Consider the following 22,232-nt stretch of genomic DNA (forward strand, 5'->3'; position numbering starts at 1 on the left):
AGAGATCATGTCTCAAAAAATCAAACAAACAAACAAAAACCAAAAATCCACTTAAACTGACAATGAAGATTAACTACTAGTTTGCCAGCTCATTTCCGAGCCTTCAGTATCTTGAAAACCAGTTCAATACAGCACAAACAACTACAACTATCCTCCATGAAATAAAAGGCAAAAACTACTCTGTAAAATACCACCAATTCAAACCTAGAAATTTAAAGTATTCCAGAGAGGTTTGAAAGAAAATGTATCAATCCTAAATACTGATGACTTAAGTGTAGTGATATTTCATTTGTATTTTAATATCTGTCTCTAGGTTTTTTTTATTAATCGTGCAACACTAAAGAAGGGAAAGAAATATGATACTATCATAGATGTGTAAAATACATTTGTAAGATTGACTGGAGAGATAACCTGGTACGGCAAAATGTGTTTGCCATCCTAGCATAAGTTCTGATGCTTGGCACACACATAGAGATGGGTATAACAGAGGCGTGCATTCAAAATTCCAGTGCTGAGGAAGCAGAGACAGCAGGAGTCCTGGAGTTCACTGGCCAGCCAACCTAGCTAGATAGGTGAGCACGAGATCCATGAGGAACCCTGTCTCATAAAGTAAGATGGAGGGGCTGGAGAAATGGCTCAGTGGCTAACAGAATGTACTGCTGTAGGCTAGAAGAAGGGGCTAGTGGTTAACAGGAAGGACTGCTCTTCCAGAGGACATGAGTTCAGGTCCCAGCATCCACATGGGGCATCTTACCTGTAATTTCCATATCCAGGAGATCCAATATTGTCTCCAAGGGCGCCTGCACTTGTGTGTGTATATACACATATGCACACAGATGCATAATTAAAACAAATATTTTTAAAAATAGCATACTCAGAGGAGCAAAGTTCAGGTTATAGCACCAACAACTTCCTATGTCTCCAGTTCCAGGGGATCTGATGCATCAGCCCTCTAAGGACACTTACATGTGCACACATGTGCATACTCACAGTCATATATAATAAAACATAAATAAATCAGAGTGATGGGGAACACACTTAGCATTGACCTCTGGCCTCCACAGGCATGTACACGAACATCCCAGTACACTGTCACAAATGTAAGCATGCACATACACAGAAAATACACACTATGCACTCATGATGATGATGGTAATGATTCATCTGAGAAAACTAGGACTAGTACTAGAACACATGCATGTTCTGAAACATATGCCAGAAAACCTACAGCTCATATCATATTTAATAACGACGATAATATCTCTAAAGACCAATGGTATTCTAGTCTAGGCATTCCTATTGAGTATGGTTTAGAAATCCTAAACACTATAATAACTCGGGTTTGGGAGGGAGGTGCACAAATTGGAAAACAAAGAAAGAAAACCATCTCTATTTCGAAACATGACCACCTACACCAAAAACCCCAGGAAGTGTACCACCACAAACTCATAGAACTAACAAGTAAGCACAGAAATTTTCAAGTCAAGACTCAACACACAAAAATCAATCATATTCTAAAAATAAACAAAATAGTATTTTTATAATTAGTGAAATATGCACTATTTAAGTTATGAATACTCAAAACCACGTACAGAGCCTAAGTATAGCTCTGTCTGTGGTGGAATATTTGTCTAAAAATCTCCTGAGTAAATTGGGAGCATAGGGGGAGAGAAGACTGTGGGAGTGGAGTGGGAGGGAGAAGGGGAGGGGGAGGGAGAAGAGGAGGGGGGAGGAAGAACATGAGGGATTGGAAAGGTCGAGTTGGGGGAAGGACAGACAGCGAGAGCAAGGAAAGAGATGTCTTGATAGAGGGATCCAGCAGGGAATTAGCAAGAAACCTGGCACTAGAAAATTTCCAGATATCCACTAGGATGACCCCAGCTAAGAATCTAAGCAACAGTGGAAAGAGTACCTTAACTGCCCTTCCCCTGTAATCAGGTTGATGACTACCTTAATTGTTACCATAGAAACTTCATCCAGTAATTGAAGGAAGCAGACGCAGAGATGCACAGCTAAGCCCTGGGCCGAGAGCCCCTGGAGCCCAGTCATAGAGAGGGAGGGGTGATAATATGAACAAAGGGGTCAAGACCATGATGTTCCCATCAGAAACAGCTGACCTGAGCTAGTAGATGCTCACTGACTCCAGACTGACAGTTGGAGAACTAGCATAGACCGAACTAGTGTGTGGCTTGGGCAGTGTGTGGGGCCACTGGCAGTGGAACGAGTATTTATCACTAGTGTATAAACTGGCTTTTTGGAGCCCAGTCCCTATGGAGGGATACCTTGTTCAGCCTAGATACAGGGGGAGGGCCTTGGTCCTGCCTCAATGTGATGTGCCAGACTTTATTGACTCCCCATGGGAGACCTCACCCTCTCTGAGGAGTGGGGTGGGGGTGAGGTAGGGGGAAGGTGTGAGGGAGTAGGAGGGGAGGGAAGAACTGGGGTTGGTATCTAAAATAAAAAAGATTGTTTTTTAAAAGATTTAGAAAAGAATATTTGTCTAACATGTACAAGGCCCCGAGGTCAATATCTAGCACCAAAAGAAACCAAGGAAAAGCATAAATATAAAAATAATTTTTAAAATAGAGGGTTTATATGTTTAAAAACTATAAAATATTCAACAGATTTAAAATATCAAAGAAAAGGCAGGCAGTGGTGGGTACCACCTTTAATCCCAGCACTTGGCAGGCAGAGGCGGGTGGATCTCTGTGAGTTCTAGGCCAGCCTAATCTACAGAGTGAGTTCCAAGATACCCAGGGCGACACAGAGAAACCCTGTCTCAAAAAAAAAAGTCGACAATTGTGGAGGGCTAGCTTTGAACGGCACAGAAACTCTGTGCAGGGGAGACTAGAGATAGCATTCTTACTGACAGGCTTGGCAAACCAAGTCAGGAGGAGGCAAACCTCTCCCATAAGTACAGTGCCTTGCCAATGGTCAGTCCTTGAGAACACAGATGTGCACTGCAGTTCAAAGGCTCTGATTAGGTTGTGGTTTGCCTTCTGTTGAAGTGTTTTTACATATTCTATAACAGCAAAAGTTATCCCCATAACACCAGGCTTTTTGCTTAGATTAACTAGGGCACAAAGCTCTTGAAATTATTTGCAACGAAGGAATTAGTTTATGCAACTATTTTCAAGTACTATGGGAACCTAGTTTGAATCATGATTCGAGTATTACAAAGGAGCACTAGCTTTGCAACAAAGTATGCAGTTGTATCTCCGACTCTGCATCCCCTGTGTCCTGATTTCTGTGGCACTACCCAGAGTCATCTATAACCGAGATGGTTGGGGAAGGGTCCCCAACAGGCAATCTTACCAAAAGCAATCTACAGATTCAATGCAATTCCCATCAAACTCCCAGCAAAATTCTTCACAGACCCTGAAAGAATGGTACTCAACTTCATATGGAAAAGAAAAGAACCCAGGATAGCCATAACAATCCTGTATAATAAAAGAACTTCTGTAGGCATCACAATCCCTGACTTCAAACTTTATTACAGAGCTACAGTACTGAAAACAGCCTGGTACTGGCATAAGAACAGACAGGAGGACCAATGGAACTGAATAGAAGACCCGGATATTAATCCATACATCTTTGAACACCTGATTTTTGACAAAGAAGCAAAAAAAAAATTAAATGAAAAAAGAAAGCATATTTAACAAGTGTTGCTGGCACAACTGGATATCAACATGTAGAAGAATGAAAATAGACCCATATCTATCACCATACACAAAATTCAAGTCCAAATGGATCAAAGACCTCAACATAAAGCCAGCAACACTGAACCTAATAGAAGAGAAAGTGGGAGGCACACTTGAACGCATTGGCACAGGGGACCACTTCCTAAATAGAAGCCTAGCAGCACAGACATTGAGAGAAACAATTAATAAATGGGACCTCCTGAAACTGAAAAGCTTCTGTAAAGCAAAGGACATGGTCAACAAGACAAAAACGACAGCCTACAGAATGGGAAAAGATCTTCACTATCCCCACATCAGACAGAGCGCTGATCTCCAAAATATACAAAGAATTCAAGAAATTGATCATCAAAAAAACAAATAATCTAATTTAAAAAATGGAGTACAGACCAAAACAGAACTCTCAACAGAGGAATCTAAAATGGCTGAAAGACACTTAAGGAAATGTTCCACATCCTTAGTCATCAGAGAAATACAAATCAAAACAACTCTGAGATTCCATCTTACACCTGTAAAAATGACCAAGATCAAAAACACTGATAACAACTTATGCTGGTGAGGTTGTGGGGAAAAGGGAACACTTCTGTATTGCTGGTGGGAATGCAAGCTGGTACAACCCCTTTGGATGTCAGTATGGCCATTTCTCAGAAAATTAGGAAACAACCTTCCTCAAGACCCAGAAATACCACTTTTGGGTATATATCCAAAGGATGCTCAATCGTGCCACAAGGATATGTGCTCAACTATGTTCATAGCAGCTTTGTTTGTCATAGCCAGAATTTGGAAACAACCTAAATGCCCCTAGACTGAAAAATGAATAAGGAAAATGTGGTACATTTATACAATGGAGTACTACACAGCAGAAAAAAATAATGACATCTTAAATTTTGCAGGCAAATGGATGGAGCTAGAAAGTATTATTTTGAGTGAGGTAACCCAGACCCAGAAAGACAAATATCATATGTACGCACTCATAAGTGGCTGTTATATATAAAGCAAAGAAAAACAGCCTACAAATCACAATCCCAGAGAACCTAGACAATAATGAGGACTGATGGAGGAAGGTCATTGGCTAATAAAGGAACTGCCTTGGCCCATGTTATTGGTTAGGACATAGGTAGGTGGAGTAAACAGAACAGAATGCCAGGAGGAAGAGGAAGTGAGCTCAGACTCGACAGCTCTCCTCTTGGGAGCAGCCGCCTCAGCAGAGACGCCATGCCCCGCTCCTGGGCAGACACACGCGATGAAGCTCCGACCTAGAATCTTCCCGGTAAGACCGGTGCTCACAGATTATTAGAGATGGGTTGATCGGTATATCAGAATTAGCCAGTAAGGGCTAAAGCTAAATGGCCAAGCAGTGATTAAATGAATACAGTGTCTGTGTAATTATTTCGGGGCATAAGCTAGCCGAGCAGGCGGCTGGGGTGTTGGGGACGCAGCCCCGCCGCCGCTCCTTATTACTACAGAGGACCCTAAGAGAGATATACATGGATCTAATCTACATGGGAAGTAGAAAGTATAAAAAGACAAGATCTCCTGAGTAAATTGGGAGCATGGGGACCTTGGGAGAGGGTTGAAGGGGAGGGGAGAGGCAGGGAGGGGAACAGAGAAAGATGTAGAGCTCAATAAAAATCTAAAAAAAGTCAAGGAAGACATAAATAAAATAGATTTATCATGGTACTAGATTCAAATATTGACAACTGAGCACAGCTGTACAGACCTGTAATCCTAGCTACTTAGAAGACAGAGACAGGAAGATCACAAGTTCAAGACCTAGCTAAGGCTCAAGATTAATTCAAGGCAATATAGTGAGACCTTATCTAAAAAGAAAAGCTTAAAAGAAATGGCTGGGAATATAACCTCATGACAGGCAGCTGGCACAGCATATCATCCTAGGTTTAATCAGTAGTACTTGAAAAATAAACAAAAAAATAAACTAATTTCTTTCGTACATTTAATGGTATTCCAACTGAAATCCAAGCAAGATTTCTTTTTTTTGTAGATACAAACAATATTCTTCTAAAATTTATATGGAAAGGCAGAAAAGTTTACAAAGACAAAATAAGATCGAAATTAGAAGAATCATTGCTTAGCTTTTAGACTTAATATTGAGCTATAGTAGTTAAGATGGTGCACTTCTGGTAAAATAATATACACACACTTTAACCCTCCCACAAAAGTACAGAAATACACTCATGCATATGTAGTCAATTGACTTTTTTAAAATAAAAGCATAAAGGCAATTCAAGGGAGAAAAAAATAGCCTTTCACCAAACTATATTCAGATACCTGGATAATCACATGAAAAACAAAAGACAAATATTTTACACAAATTAATTAGAGCTATAAATGTAAAATATGCAATTATTTGACTTTTTTAAAAAGAGAAGCTGAAGAGATAGCTCAGTCAGTAAGGTCACTGCCTTGTAAGCATGAGGACTCCAGTTTGATCCCTAGAACCTACACAGAAATCCTAGGACAAATGGACAGTAAGTGCAAGAAAAAATATTCATTGTATGTGATGGCACATGCTTGAAACCTTATCACTCAGGAGGCAGATACGGGGAGATCAGTGTAAGTCTAAGGACAGCATGGTCTACATGGCCAGTTTGGGGACAGCCAGACTACACGGTGAGTCCTCGTCCATAAACAAAACCAAAGGTTTCTATGAGCCACTTTTCAATACAAACTAAAACTATGCTTAGCACTGTGGGTATAGCTGAGTTGTAGCGTATTGCCTAGCTGGACAAGGTACTATACTATCAGAAATAAATCAGGACTAGCAGGATAATGCTTGCCACCATGCCTGACATGAGTTGGATTCCACATGGTAAAGGAGAGAACAGACTCTTGCAGGTTGTCTTCTGACCACTACATAAGCATTATAGCATGCCTACTCCCCACACATGCATGCATGCTTGCATACATACATATGAAAATGCAGAAAATTTAAGTTACAATATTTACCAAGCACTATCAAGGAAAGAGATAACTACTGTGAAAAATGGTTTGGCATTGTCATAAATTTTAACATACACTTAACATATGTTCTAGAAATCTCAATTCTAGATATTTACATTATGAAAATGAAACACTACATTCATACAAAAGCTTGTATGCAAGTGTTCATAGCAGCTCTATTTGTAACCACTCAAGTTTATATCTAATCTAAATATTCTTTAAGGAATGTGTGGATGAATGAACTGTTCATATACCCATAAAAATGAATTACTGACACACATACAATATCAAACAACTTAAAAATTCTTGTTTTTCTTTAAAATTTTTCTTTTCATGTGTGTTATGTGGGGGAACAACAGTGTGTGTATGCCACATACATGGAAATAGCCCTAGGGGCCAGAAGAGAGTGTTGGATTCCCGGAGTTACTTATAAGCAGTTGTGAGCTCCCCAACATGGATGCCGAGAAGTAAACTCAGGTCCTGTACACAAACAGTACATGCTCTTAACCACTGAGCCATTTCTCTAGCCCAATTTGAAAAAATCTTAAAAACATCATGCCGAATGACAAAAGATATTTTCAAGCTATTATATACCTTATTAGTCCATCCATGTAACATTATCTAGAAGCCATCCTATAGTGCCAGAGACTAGCCAGGATTCTTATTTTATGGAGACTCATTTTAAATAGTCCTTTTTCTCATTATCTACTTTATTCTCCAGTAAGACATCCTTTATGTTAAAATACACATTAAGAATAATGATATGGCTCAGTGGATAAAGGCACTTGCCACCAAGTCTGGTAGCCTGAGTTCAATGCCCAGAACCTACATGGTGGAAGAAGACCAAGCTGTCCTCTAGCACATGGGCACCATGGCTTACACATGCAGTAAATAAATGAAACATAATTAAAAGCATGTATGCATCAAAATTAGCTGAGGGTGTGGCTTAATTGTAGACTGCTTCTTTAGCACGTGCCAAGCCCTGGGTTTGACCCCTAGCATATGACACCGAAAGAAGACACATAAGAGCATTAGCTGTCATAAGTAGGTTCTGGGGAATAAGATTTTAGGCAGTTTGTTTATTTTTTACTTTTTCAGAATATGTTTGTAGTATATTAATTATCAGTAGGAAAAAAACAAAGGAACGTTTCTATCCAGATCTCAGAACATTTTTTAAAGGAAATTTTAGAATTTTAGCCAGTAAGCAGGGGGAAAGCTGGGGACTTCTGAACAAAACAGAGAACTTGGTAGTGTAGCAAGCGAGAGTAAGAAAGCTGGTGAAGGCCAGCGAGATGGTTCAGCAAGTAAAGCCACTTGCCACCAAGCCTGACAATATGAGTTGGATTCTTACAGCCCACATGATGGAAGGAGAGGACTGATTCCCACAAACTGTCCTCTGCCCGCCACACCCGTGGCATGGCATGTAGACAGCTGCAAACGTGTGGACACAAAAATCAAGTCTTTAAATGAAAAATACAGAGAGCTGGTGATTCTCGGGGAGGGAAAGGCCGACTCACCTGAGACTGTTTGAAAACATCCTTCCCAACCACATCCAGATTTGAGGGGTCTTTGATGGCGCTAACATACTCAGAAACAGCCTTGATCACGACATCACAGGGTGGAAGAACCAACTGATGAGCTCGGACCTAGAAAAGACATGATCAGTAAGGGACACCAAAGTCAAAGACACCGTTAAAGGCTAGGCTCACAGCCAAAAATATAAGAGTTTGGTTCCCAGCACCCACAGCTGTGAACTTGGGAATTTCTAGAGGTGATAAAGTCCATATGCATATGTAGGGTAACGTGCAAACATTTTAGAGACATACACAAAGAATGTGCAAATGAAATAACTTGTCATATTGGCAATAACAAGAAAATCCAGAATGCATGGCAAAATCTTGATAGTTGGTCTAAATCATTAAACAATTGTGAATAAATGGAATAATCTATTGTTTTGCCCATGTTTGTGATATTCAAAAAAAGGCAATGTAATGATTCCTAATGCTATTCTGCTATACTCATAGACTGTGCCTAGCCCAACTGTCATCAGTGAGGCTTCAGCCAGCAACTGATGGGAGCAGATGCAGAGACCCACAGTCAAACATTAGGTGGAGCTCAGGATGCCCTGTGGCAAAATGGGAGGAAAAACTATATGAGCCAGAGAGGTAGAGGACACCACAAGACCATGGCCCACAGAGTCAACCAGCTTGGGCTCATAGGGAATCAGAGACTGAAACAACAATCACGGACCCTGTATGGGTCCGAGCTAGGTGCTCTGCATATATTTTATGGTTGTTAGTTGTTTCTGTGGGGCTCCTAACAGAGGGAGTTGAGGATGTCTCTGACTCTTTTCCCTGTTCTTGGTACCATTTTCCTCCTACTGGGTTGACTCTTCCAGCCTTGATGGAAGGCTTTAAGACTTTCCTAGGAGGCCTGTTCTTTTCTGAAGGGAAAGAGAGGAGCAGTAGGTCCTGGGGAGAGGGAAGTTTCGGGGATATTGAGAAGAGTGAAGAGAGGGGAAACACCAGTTGGGATGTATTATGTGAGAGAAGAATAAATACATAAATACACAAATAATGAATGAATAAATCAATAAATATAAAGGGAAAATATTTCATGCTATGCAGAATTGTAGGTTTTGTTACCGCATTTAGAGTTCTTTAAGTCTAATAATTATAGTTCTTTACGCTATAATGATTGAGTCAATGGTATACATTTTCAAAAGGCTTTTGATAAAATTCATTTTGTTGGGGGTGGAAGAGAGGGCTCAGCAGTGAATAGCACATATTATTCTTTAAGAGGACTTGAGTTCAATATCAAGTACCTACATACCAGGTGGCTCACAACCATTTGTAACTCTAGTTCCTATAGCCTCTGTGGGCAAAATACATTCATGTGCATATATCCCCCTACATGCATATATATATATAACTAAAATTGAATTTAAAAAGCAAGATTCATAGACATCTAGAGTCATAAGGGGTCATTTGGAGTGAAAAATGTTTTACCAATAAACTGCATCATTCATTCCTCAAAAACCAGCTATTGATGAAGCTAGAGAGATAGCTCAGAGGCTAAGAGCACAGGTTGATCTTCCAGAGGACCCAGGTTCAGTTTCTGGCATGCATATGACAGCTAAAAGAAGCCTCTAACTCCAGGGTATCCACCACTGTCTTTTGGCCTCCATGGGTACCAGGCATGCATAGACATACAAGCAGGTAAAACACCCATACACACAAAATTAAATAGAAATAAAAAATATTTTTTTAAAAAGTTACTATGTCTGGTGTGATAGCACACACCTTTAACATTAGCGCTTGGATGCTTAAGCAAACTTCTATGAATGTGAAGCCAGCTTGGTCAACTTACATACTAAGTTCTAGGTCTGCCAGGACTACGTACAGAGACCCTGTATCAAACAGTTACTGTCAAGCAATGGCCAGATACTGTCCTAAGGTACCAGAGACATAGCAGTGAATACAAAAGACAAGAACTCTGCCTTCATGGCAGCAGTAATATTAAATGTGGTTGGGATAAGCTGATGTGCATATGTATGTATGTGTGCATGCACACCTATATAATTTTAAATAATAGGATTGGGAAAAGCCTCATTGAGAAAATGACATTTAACAAAACTTTTATGAGTGAGAAAATAGCTGTGTAAGAAAAAAAGGCAATCTAAGTAGAGAGAATGTTAAGTATGAACCTTCTAAGGGGCTAGGAAACTCTGGGGATGGCAAGCTATGAGAAGGATTGCGTGACATAAACAGTCATTATAGGATTTTAAATAGGAAAGTGACATGCTCTGAATCCTCTTTTAAAATTAGTATATATTACTATACAAGAGTAGGTTTCATTATGATATTTTCATGTATGAATATTATAAATTTTGATCATATTCACCTCTTCATTACACTCTCATCCTCCTCCTCTTAATAGTCTCCTTATTTATCCCAAATAGTCTAGTCCCCTACCCTATCAGGTTTTTTGCTCAGACTAAATAAGACAGATTCATAATGCTAAAGAACAAATCTTAAAGCTGGGGATATAGTATGGAGGTAGAGTGATTTCCTATCATGTCTAAGGCTCTGGGTTCAATTCCAAGCTGCTGTGGAACAATCTTCGTACACTATAAATATGTACTACTCTCATTGTTAATAAAAAGCTGATTGGCCAATGGCTAGGCAGGATTTGGGGGCAGAGAGAATGCTGGGAAGAAGAAGGGTGGAGTCTGAGGAGTTGCCAGCGAGACACAGAGAAGAAACAGGATGTGCAAGATGAAAGAGAAGTAACGCCACATAGCAAAAATGTGAAAAAATAGAAATGGATTAAGTTTAAGAGCTTGTTAGTAATAAGCCTGAGCTATTAGCAGAGCATTTATATTTAATATTAAGTCTCCGTGTCGGTTATTTGGGAATGGGTGGGTGGCAAAGAAAAGTCTATCTACACTGAGCTGTCAACATTTTTTAAAAACAAATCTGTATACTGTGCATATATGTATATATGTGTGCATGTATGCATATGTGTGCACCTGTGTGTGTGTGTGTGTGTAAAACATGTGTTTGGGGGGTCCAGATGCACATACATAGGGAAACCAAGGGTCACCCTAGATTATTGTTCCTCAGAAGTGGTTCATCTTGTTGTTAAGACAGAGTCAATCATGGTACATGGGGCTCCTCAACTAGGGTAGGCTAGTTGGCCAACAAGCCTCATGAATCCTCCTCTCTCTGTCTTCCTGGCAGTGGGATTACAAGCACAAAGCATCTTGCCTTTTTATGTGGGTACTGGGGCTAGAACTCAGGTCCTCATGCTTATGCAGCAAGCAGTTTACTAACTGAACTATCTCTTCAGACCCAAGAACAAATTTTCTTCTACACTCTTCTAAAGCACTAAGAGCATGTAGCATAGTAATTTTTTGCACATAGTGCAAATTATCTAACTACCCTCAAAGGCCATCTTAGTTTCACCTTCAAAGTTCCTAAAACCTTACACATTTTTGGCAGTACTAGAGATTGAACCCAGGTCCTCACATGTGCTCAGCAAGCTCTCCATCATTGAGCTACATCTACAACTTGAACACATACTTTTAAGAGGCCATTATGAAAACTATCAACAAACGTGTTGGAATGACAGCTGAGTGTTTAGGAGACTGGCAAGTAAAATGAAAACAGAGAGGTGACCATTGGATTTATTGGTAATGTTGTTAAGGGTAGTTTCAGCAAATCAGATTACAGAGGCAGGATAGTAAACAGCTCAAGTACAGCCTCCCCACCCCCAACCCTGTGGTGTGTGGTGCATGTGTGTAGGTCAGAGGCCAACATCACTCTTCAGTAGCCATTCACTTAGTATTCTGAGACAAGATCTCTCATTAGGACCCAGACTCACCAGTTAAGTTAGGCTGGATGACAAGAGAACCCTAAGAATCTACCTGTTTCCATTTCCCCAGGGCTAGAATTATAAGCATGAGCCACCATCCCTTCTTTTTGTTTTTCATGTCTGGGAATCAAATGCCTTATGTTTGTGTAGCAGGTAAGAATCAATGGAACCATCCCCACCCCTACCCCCAGAAAATTCTTTGGAAGAGTATACTGTAAGAAGAAAAATAGAGCAATAGCTTAGGTGGCCAGGGGTAAGGTCAGCAGTGGGTTTGGGGCCTGAACAGATGCTTAATTGACAAAGTGCTCGCTGTACAAATGCAAAAACCTGTACTCAGATCCCTAATACTTGACTAAACGGTCAGATATTGGCAATGCACACCTGTTATCCCAGTGATAACACACACACACACACACACACACACACACACACACACACACACACACACACACACAAAGGGTTTTATCTTAAAACCTGAATCATACACAGCCATCCATAGTAGCATATGCTTATAATCTTAGAACCCAGGAGGCTGAAGTTAGAGACTTTTGAGTTAGTTCAAGGCTAGTTGGTATCAGGCCTTACCTCCAATTTTGAAAAAGGATTGGGGCTATAGAAATAGCTCAGAGGTTAAGAGCATTGGCTGTTCTTCCAGAAGAACCAAGTTCAATCCCCATCATTCATATAGTAGCACACAAACATCTGTAACTTCAGTCCTAAGAGATGTAATACTCACTTCTGGCTTCTGCAGACACTATGCACGCATGTAGTAAACAGACATACATGCAGACAAAGCACCCATGCATAGGAAATAAATATATTTAAATGGAAAAATACACAGAAATTTTGAAAAGGATCATGCTTATACATCAAATGGGAAATAACCAATGAAGCAAGGAAAAAATGATGCAGGAGAAAGGACTGTAGGCAGAAGTTGCTCATTTTTCCCAGGCCATTCAGACCCAAAATAATTACACAAAACCGTATTAATTAAATCACTGATTGTCCTATTAGGTCTAGCTTCTTATTGGCTAGCTCTTACATCTTAAATTAACCCATCTTTCTGTATATGTGTTGCATTTATTGGTTAATGAATAAAGAAGCTGCTTTGGCCTGTGATAGAGCAGAATAGAACTAGAAAGGAAAACTAAACTGAATGCTGGGAGAAAGAAGATAGAGTGAAGAAAAGCCATGTAACCCCACCAGAGGCAGATGCTGGGGACAGGACTTTACCGGGTAAGCCACAGCCATGTGGCAATACACAGATTAATAGAAATGGATTAATTTAAGGTATGAGTTAGGCAGAAAAACGCTTAAGCTATTGGCCAAACTGTATTGCAATTAATATAATTTCTGTGTGATTATTTCGGGAGTCTGGGCAGCCAGGAAATGAACAAGTGGCCTTCTACTACACTGCCACAAGTGCTAAAGGGCGTTGATTCTTCTATAGATTTCGTAGCAGTAAATTCCATTTTTAATTTTTGTTAAACTATTAAAAAAATGGTCACATCACTCATCTGATGTACATGTCTGGTCACTAGTGAGGTTGAGCATCTAGTCAAATGATTAGCCACTGTATTTCTGCCTTTGTCAATTTTTCTGACTCAGTCTTTTACTCATTTTTGTCACTATTGAGGCATTTTTCTTTGCCAGTTTGTATGAATTCTTATGTTATAGGTATTATCAGAACTAATTTTTATCTGCATGTAAAATATAGTTTTACTTTATTCTAAGGGGAGAGTGTGAACAGAGCTCACACTACCACAATTATGCTGTCAAGTTTCCCACATTTTGGAATATCATAGTAATCAGCACATGCCAAATATAACCGCCTTCCTAATCAGTGTCTCCACTGCAAGCTAAGTATTATAATTTAAACCTAATGAAAGAGGACACCAAGGAACGTGCCAAACTGCATGGGGAAAAGCCCACCGAGTCCTCAACCCTACACAGAGAACTAGAGGCAAGTGAGTAAAGCTGGGACTGGAAGAGGTGGCCCTCCCAAGGGAAGAGCACACCAATTGGTTATCTAGTGCCAAACTGTCGGCCCTGAAAACAGACGTTCAGGTAGCATTATATGGACTCACCAGATTATATTTAGGAATATATATGTATATACAAATATATGTGTACATGCAAAAACAACTGATGAAAAGAAAAACGGCCATAAACTTGATGGATGAGTGGATAGGGATATGTGGAAGGGTTTAGAGGGAGAAAAGGGAAGGAAGAAGTGTAATTAAAATACAACCTCAAAAACAAAACAAAAACAAATAAACAAAAAGACTTTAAAAGCAAAGACTTTAAAAAAATCTAATGAAAGATAATTGTTCTACACTATCAAAGTTCACTCAAAAGTTGATGCATCCTAATTATACAGGAGCAAAATAGGGCATATTACCTTAAGTGATGCAAGAGGATGTTCTGGTCCCAAAAGGCTCCAGTGAAAAGCAGCCAAGTCTTCATCGGGTAGAATGTGGTTACCTATAAAACAGACATTTCATTTATTCACTGTATCCACTAGAACAAAAAAATAGGACTGTCAAGACTCTCAACTGCATGGCACTACCCATTATCACATGTAATGGGAAACTGTTACCTAGATGTGCTGCCTTTATAATAGAAATTATTGATTACTCGACAAGTTCAAAGCACTTTCCATATCTCATTTTACTCAGCCTCATGAGTAACACTGTGGGATTATAACTACTTTCATTTCTGAGATGAGGAAAATGAATCCAGGGAAGCGGGACTTCAGTGATAATTGCACAAAATCTAATTTGAAAACGTAGGCTAATTCAATCACATTATCCAAAGTGATGTTCTTTGTGCTTACAGGTCACAACTATACCAGTCTATTAATGTTCATACTGTCAATACTTGGAAAACCAATTTCAAATATCAATTCTGCAATTTACTTTGAAATGCATCTTTGCTGGGCAGTTGTGGCGCACACCTTTAATCCCAGCACTCGGAAGGCAGAAGCAGGAGGATCTCTGTGAGTTCAAGGCCAGCATGGTCTACAGAGAAAGTTCCAGGACAGGCTCCAAAGCTACAGAGAAACCCTTTTCAAAAAACAACAAAAAAATTTGCATCTTTAAAAGAAAGCCTGAAAGTTGGATGTAACAACACATGCCTGCAATCCCAGCATTAGGAGGGTTAAGGCAGGAGGATCTTATGATTGAAGCTACACAGTGAGACCCTGATGAAAAATGAAACAACAAAAAAGAAACCCAGTGGGTGTGTGGATAGAGGAATTGATAGGGATGGGAGAAAGTTCCGCGAATGATAATGGCAGAGTACTAGCCCTGGATATGGACTTTTCACTGCAAATGAATTATGCTGAATACTGTTCAAAAGTACTCCTAACAAAAAAGACCGAGAGCAGAACTAGTCCACACAGCTTCCTGGTCTAAATCTAGATTTTTAAAAAGAAATGCTAATAATCAGAGTAGAGAAGAAAAGATAACTTGGACTAGTGAAACATTAGACTCTGCATGTAAGTTCTGCAATATAATTCGCAGCCAGCCTGCTCTACAAAGTGAGTTCCAGGATAGCTAGGGCTACACACAGAAACCCTGTCCCAAAAAATCCAAAAAAAATGTTCCCATATTTGTAACTGACATTTATATGTTCACATTCTTATCACAAGTTAATAGGTTCATAACATACTAAGTTTTTCAGATCATCTGCTAAGAACCCCTGTCTACTGCTTTTCAGTATTTCTTTTGAAAAAAGTATTTCTACTTTTTTTTTTTACAGTATTATATGGTATGAGAACTTCAGGTTTTGTTTTTTGAGACAGGGTCTTTCTCATATAGCACAGGTTGGCTTTGACTATGTGGCCAAGGATGGTCTTAAATTTCTGATCCTTGTGTTTCTACCTCCTGAGTGCTAGAATTATGGGCACGTTACACTACACCCAGGTGTGTGGTTCTAGGATTGAACACAGGACCACATGCATGCTAAATAAGTACACAAACAACTAAGCTACATCCCAAATCAGCATGAAGTCTCTAAAAAAGCAAACCCAATACTGCCAGGCTAAACCACTCTAGTCTGCTCATCCTATCTATGCAAGAAGAAACTTTACCAAACACTCAATTCTCTGGCTTAGACGACCTACCAAGCAGTGCAGCAAATATGGGGAAATTTATTCGCTTCAAACCGAGCTGCTTGGCCACTTCCTGCATCAGGAACTGGTTGGTTGTGAGGTTCTTCCCATTCCAGCTGAGCTTCAGTGCATGGGAACTGTAGTAAGATGGAATATTGTAGAGCGCATATTCGGAGTCATGAGCAAGAAGACCATGAAAGCCATTTTCTCTGAAAAAAGCCACCACTTCCAAATGGTGGTCTTCCAGGCTCTGAAAGACCTAGGAGAGAAGAAAAAGAGAACATGTCATGACCCAGAAACTGATCTATATGCATCTAACAAGATTAGAAATCAGGAAGGATGGTGCCTAATTTATGATGATAAAATTTTAGATTATCTTTGGCTAAAAAGAACAAAACAAGCAAATTGTATATCAGCTTAGAATATGATTGTGCTTGTACACATGTCTACTAACTGTCCAACCCTTAAGTTGTGAAATCAACACACTATTCCTTGATGTACACTATATTAATTATTTAATATAATACTAAATCTCTGGTTTCTGCTTGAAGCCATAACAGAGATCTTCATAAAAAAAAACAAAGAAATTATTCAGTAGCTATGTACTGTGCATATTCTACCTGTATAATCTCATCACAACAATCATGGTAAAGTATATATGAATGAAAGTATTTAGACGTGGAAATAGAAATCTTAGTTCATCTATCAGTTTTTTATGGACATGTTCTGCCTGCATGCAAGTCTGTGTGAGGGTGTCAAATCCCCTGGAACTGGAGTTACAGACAGCTGTGAGCTGCTGTGGGGGTGCTGGGAATTGAAGCCGGATCCTCGGGAAGAGCAGCCACTGCTCTCAACTGCTGAGCCAGATCTCCACACCCTCACCTATCAACTTTTTCAAACATTTACTTATTTGTTTACGTGTTGTGTGTATGCTGAATGTGTTCCTGTGCATCAGTGCATGGAGATGCCCGTGGAAATCAGAAGAGGTCACTGGATCCCCTAGAACTAGAGTTGCAAGCAGTTGTAAACTGCCCAAAGTGGGTGCTAGAAACCCCCAGGTCCAGCATAACACCCCCCTTTCACAGTTCTTGCTTCTTCTCCCCTTAGGAGCATCTTAAGAAAGGCAAGTGCTTCCACAAGGGAGGTTTCTCACAGGGTTCCCCAGAAGAAACCCACAGAGATTATTTCCATTAGTCAAGGGTCAAAACTTTACCCTATTCTAAAAACAGAGAAACAAAGCTGTAAAAGGATGGCTGGCCTCAAAGCTATTTGAGTAAGAAACAACGGAAGCTGAACTAACTCCAGAATACATATCACTTCCGGTACCAAGCACACTCCCCAAACAGCACTATTTTTAATAGAAACAGAGACACCCTATTACGTACCCTTCCTGCACATGCTCTATTTGGTGTAAATGAAGCATACCAAAGTTACCTGTACACTGGCTCCACCAGACTAAGTTCTTTGACTACAGAGACTTTATTGCTGCATTTTGGGCTCCACTGTTATTGGCTCCACCATTCAGGCTCCACGCTGGTGCATAGCACTACATACTAATGACAATACTAACAGGTCCTAACTATGTGCTATGTGCAAAGCAATATACCTTTATACTTTATATGCATTAATTCACTTACATGTAAAAAAATCCTATGAGGCCATTTATCTCCAAAGTCATATAGCTAGAAAGAGAAAAGCCCAGACTTGTTTGGTTCTACAGTCTATAGATCTTGATAATGTCTTTGAACTCAGAAGACCTATTGTTTGCCATTGCAGTCGTTGCTGCTTTGGTTTTTTGAGACAGGGTCTTACTATATAGTTCTGGCTGGTCTGGAACTCACTATGTAGGCCAAATGAGCATCAACCTCATAGAGCTCTGCCTGCCTCTGCCTTCTGAGTGCTTGCTCACATTAAAGGTATGTACCATCATGCCTAGCTCAACTGATATGTCTTGGTGTTCTAAAGTAATAATAATTTTGTGGAGTGTAACAAGAGTTTCAATGCATTAAAATTGGTAGGATGTAGAAAGAGTTTAATCACTGTTGATATTCATGTTACACATGAGGTCACATAAGGACAAAGGCACAAATAAGCAGAAAGCACAGCAAAATATCAATTTAATATCTAGGCAAAGGAACCAAAGTGTTATAACATATTTATACCTACAGATACAGTTAACTCCAGATGTGCCAGAGTAAGGAATGGTTTTATGCTGTCTTCTGATGATATTTTCTTCCAGCACACCTAGCATACAAGTTGCTAGTTTATCCATCAACCTCACACTAGGCAACCACAAAATATGATCTAGCCTCTTATGTCATCATAACCTGTTGTAGGGTCCACGTTGGGTACCAGCTGTTGTAGGGAGAGACTCGCTTGTTTGTCCTAGTCGCCCAGCTAGCTTACACCCAAAATAACCACACAGAAACTGTATTAATTAAAAAACTGCTTGACCCATTATCTCTAGTTTTTTATTGGCTAATTCTTGCATCTTAATTTAACCCATTTCTATTAATTTATATATCACCACATGGCAGTGGCTTACCGGAAAAGATTCTAACTGGTGTCTGTCTCAGGCAGAGGATCCATAGCTTCTCTGACTCTGCCCTTCTTCCTCCCAGCATTTAGTTCTGTTTTCTCTACCTGTCTAAGTTCCGTCCTATCAGCTACGCCAAGGCTGTTTCTTTATTCATTAACCAATAAAAGTAACACACAAACAGAAGGAACTCCTACACCAATAACCTGATTGTGCCATGGTACAAGTGATTTCAACCCCAGAAAGCCAATGATTATTAATTGGGGGGGGCAAGGAGGAACGATACACATAGGCTATATATTACTATATCACCAAGACTGATCTCAAATTCCTTGGCTCAAGTGATCCTCCCATCTCTGTATCCTGAGTAGCTGGGACTATTTGCCACACCAAGTGAATAACTAATGACTGTCTGTATGTATATGGTAGTATGATTGAACCCACAGCTTTGTAAATGATAGACCTTTAAAAAAATTCACTAGTTGTCCAAGTAAACATCAAATTTGGAATTTTTCTGCACCATCAGATATAGTAGTAGTACTAAAGATCTTTAATGTGATGAATCTTCTAACACTATGAATATAAATCACAATTACTTAGAGATTAAAACCAGCCGGGTTGTGGTAGCACACACCTTTAATCCCAGCACTCAGGAGGCAGAAGCAGGCGGATCTCTGTGAGTTTGAAGCCAGACTGGTCTACAGAGTGAGTTCCAGGGCAGCTAGGACTATTACACAAAGAAACCTTGACTCAAAACACAAAAAACCAAACCAAAACAAAGCAACACTCAGCTGGGTGGTGGTGCACACTTTTAATCCCAGTACTCAGGAGGCAGAGACAGGTGGATCTCTAAATTTGAGGCCAGCCTGGTCTATAGTGCGAGTTCCAGGACAGTCGGCTATGCAGAGAAGCCATCTCTCACCACTACAAAACAAAACAAAACAACAAAAACTCTACCATACTTAATCATGCCTCAACTCAGATTGCTATAACAATTCCTGTGATCCAAACACTTATATTTTCAACGTAGTTTCAATCTTAATCCACTTGACTTCTTAGACAATGAAGATCTAGAGAGGATAAATGCCTTGACATGATTACCTAATTTGCGGCAGAACCAGGATTAGAACAAAAGACTCAAAGTTCCAAGCACAGAATGTTTTCACTACACATTCTAGAGAAGAAGAATAGAAAACATTAGAATTAAAAAAAAATCTCACAAATCTTTCTCACAGTTCCTTGGAAATAAGCATGCCAACCTATTTCCAAGATTCTTCCTGCCTCCCTAACCTGGATCATTCAGTTTCTCTGCCTAAAATGCCTTAGAAACTTTCTAATGCTTCAAGTATTTCCATAGGTCTATTTCTTCTTAGACAAATTCCTTGATGATTCTCCCCTCTTCGCCCTTTTTAATTTTTATTTTATTTGCTTTAGTTAATATATTTATTTGGGGAGACATCCTTCCGCATATGTGTTGAGGTCAGATGACAATTGGCAGAAATTGGTTTCCTCTTTCTAATCATGTGAGTCTATGAGACTGAATGCAGATCATCAGGCTTAGTGGCAAGCACCTTCCTCACACACTGAGCCATCCCACTCCCCAGCCCATACACACAGCTCCTTCAGTCTTACAGCATCAAGACAGATCATACAGGCACAGAACCAACTTGAAAAAAGCATCTCCAATCTTCAAAAACCACAAGATCTATCTTTTATTTTTTTCTTATTGTTTTCAACACGTCCTGAATGCAGTTTTCCCTCCATTCTCTTCTCCCATCATCCCCTGCTTCCCCTAAATTACTCTCCTCTAGATACGTTCCTCCTCCATTTCCCTTCAGGAAAACAGCAGACCTCCCAGAGATATCATATATGTTATGGCTGATAGCTTAGTGTTTTTGTGGGACTCTGGGGTGTCTCTAACTCTTTTGCCTGCTTTTGGGATCCTTTTCCTCCTGGGTTGCCTCATCCAGCCTTGATAGGAAGGGCCATGCCTACTATTATTGTATATTGTTATGCCATGTTCAGCGGTTATTCCTGGAGGGATTTCCTGAAAGTTAGTACTTATCAAAGTTAAATCAAGATCAAATAAACAATTTAAATAGACTTATAAACCCTAAAGAAATAAAAACAGTCATTAAAATCTCCCAACCAAAAACAGCCCAGGAATTCTAACCAGACTTGCAAAGAAGAACTAATACCAAAACTGGACAAATTATTCCACAAAACAGAAACAGAAGGAATATTGTGAAATTCATTTTGAGCCCATAGTTACCCTGATACCCAAACCACACAAAGACTCAACAAAAAAAGAGAATTATAGACTAATATCCCTTATGAACATTGATGCAAAAATACTCAATAAAATACTGGTAAACCAAAGCAGAAAACACATAAAAAATTATCTGCCATGATCAAGTAAGCTTTATCCCAGAGATATAGGGGTGGTTCAACATACAAAAATCTGTCCTGTCAATATAATCCATCATATAAGCTGAAAGAAAAAAAACCACAAGATCATCTCTTTAGATGCTGAAAAAGCCTTTGACAAAATCCCTTCCATGATAAAGGGCTTGAAGAGAGCAGGGATACAAAAAACATACCTAAACATAATAAAGGCAATATACAGCAAGCCAACAGCCAACATCAAACTAAATGGAGAGAAACTCAAAGCAATTCCACTAAAATCAGGAACAAGACAAGGCAGTCTACTCTCTTTGTATCTATTTGATATAGTACTTGAAGTTCTAGCTAGAGAAATAAGACAACTAAAGGAGATTAAAGGGATACAAATTGAAAAGGAAGAAGTCAAAGTATTGCTATTTGCAGATGATATGATACTATACATAAGCGACCTCAAAAATTCTACTAGGGAGCTCCTACAGACTACACTTTCAACAAAGTGACTGGATACAAGATTAACTCAAAATCAAATCAGTATCCCTCCTTTATGCAAATAATAAACAGGCAGAGGAAGAAATCATAAAAACAATACCTTCATAAGAGCCACAAATAATATAAAATATCTTGGGGTAACTATAAGCAAACAAGTGAAAGACCTATATAACAAGAACTTCAAGTCTTTGAAGAAAGAAACTGAAGAGGAGGGGGCTGGAGAGAGTGGTTAAGAGCATTGCCTGGTCTTTCAAAGGTCATGAGTTCAATTCCTAGCAACCACATGGTGGCTCACAACTATCTGTAATGAGGTCTGGTGCCCTATTCTGGACTGCAGGCATACATGCAGACAGACTATTGTATACATAATAAAAAATAAATATTAAAAAAAGAAACTGAAGAGGATATCAGAAAATAGAAAGATATTCCAATGCTCATGGATCAGTAGGATTAATATAGTAAAAATGGCCATCCTACCAAAAGCAATCCACAGATTCAATGCAATCCTCATCAAAATCCGAACATAATTCTTTTCAGACTTTGAAAATACAATACTCAACCTCAGATGGAAAAACAAAACAAAACAAAAAAAACAGGATAGCTAAAACAATCTTGTAAAATAAAATAAAAAAAACTTCTGGAAGTATCACCATCC

The 22,232-nt window shown here is 39.4% G+C and overlaps 1 protein-coding gene across 3 annotated transcripts in view; it reads right to left on the reverse strand.

Moving 5' to 3' along the window:
* The window catches only part of Fam120c (family with sequence similarity 120 member C), a 124,983-nt gene that overhangs the window by 68,920 nt on the left and 33,831 nt on the right, over positions 1 to 22,232 (reverse strand). For all 3 annotated transcript variants that reach the window (XM_075958833.1, XM_075958829.1, XM_075958830.1), the window contains exons 2-4: positions 16,162 to 16,408; positions 14,437 to 14,519; positions 8,177 to 8,305 (exon numbers count right to left, since the gene is read on the reverse strand). In XM_075958833.1, coding sequence (XP_075814948.1) covers positions 8,177 to 8,305; positions 14,437 to 14,519; positions 16,162 to 16,408 — 459 coding nt within the window. The remainder of the gene's footprint in view (positions 1 to 8,176; positions 8,306 to 14,436; positions 14,520 to 16,161; positions 16,409 to 22,232) is intronic.

Source organism: Microtus pennsylvanicus, chromosome X (assembly GCF_037038515.1).
Source record: "Microtus pennsylvanicus isolate mMicPen1 chromosome X, mMicPen1.hap1, whole genome shotgun sequence".
Lineage (NCBI taxonomy): Eukaryota > Metazoa > Chordata > Mammalia > Rodentia > Cricetidae > Microtus > Microtus pennsylvanicus.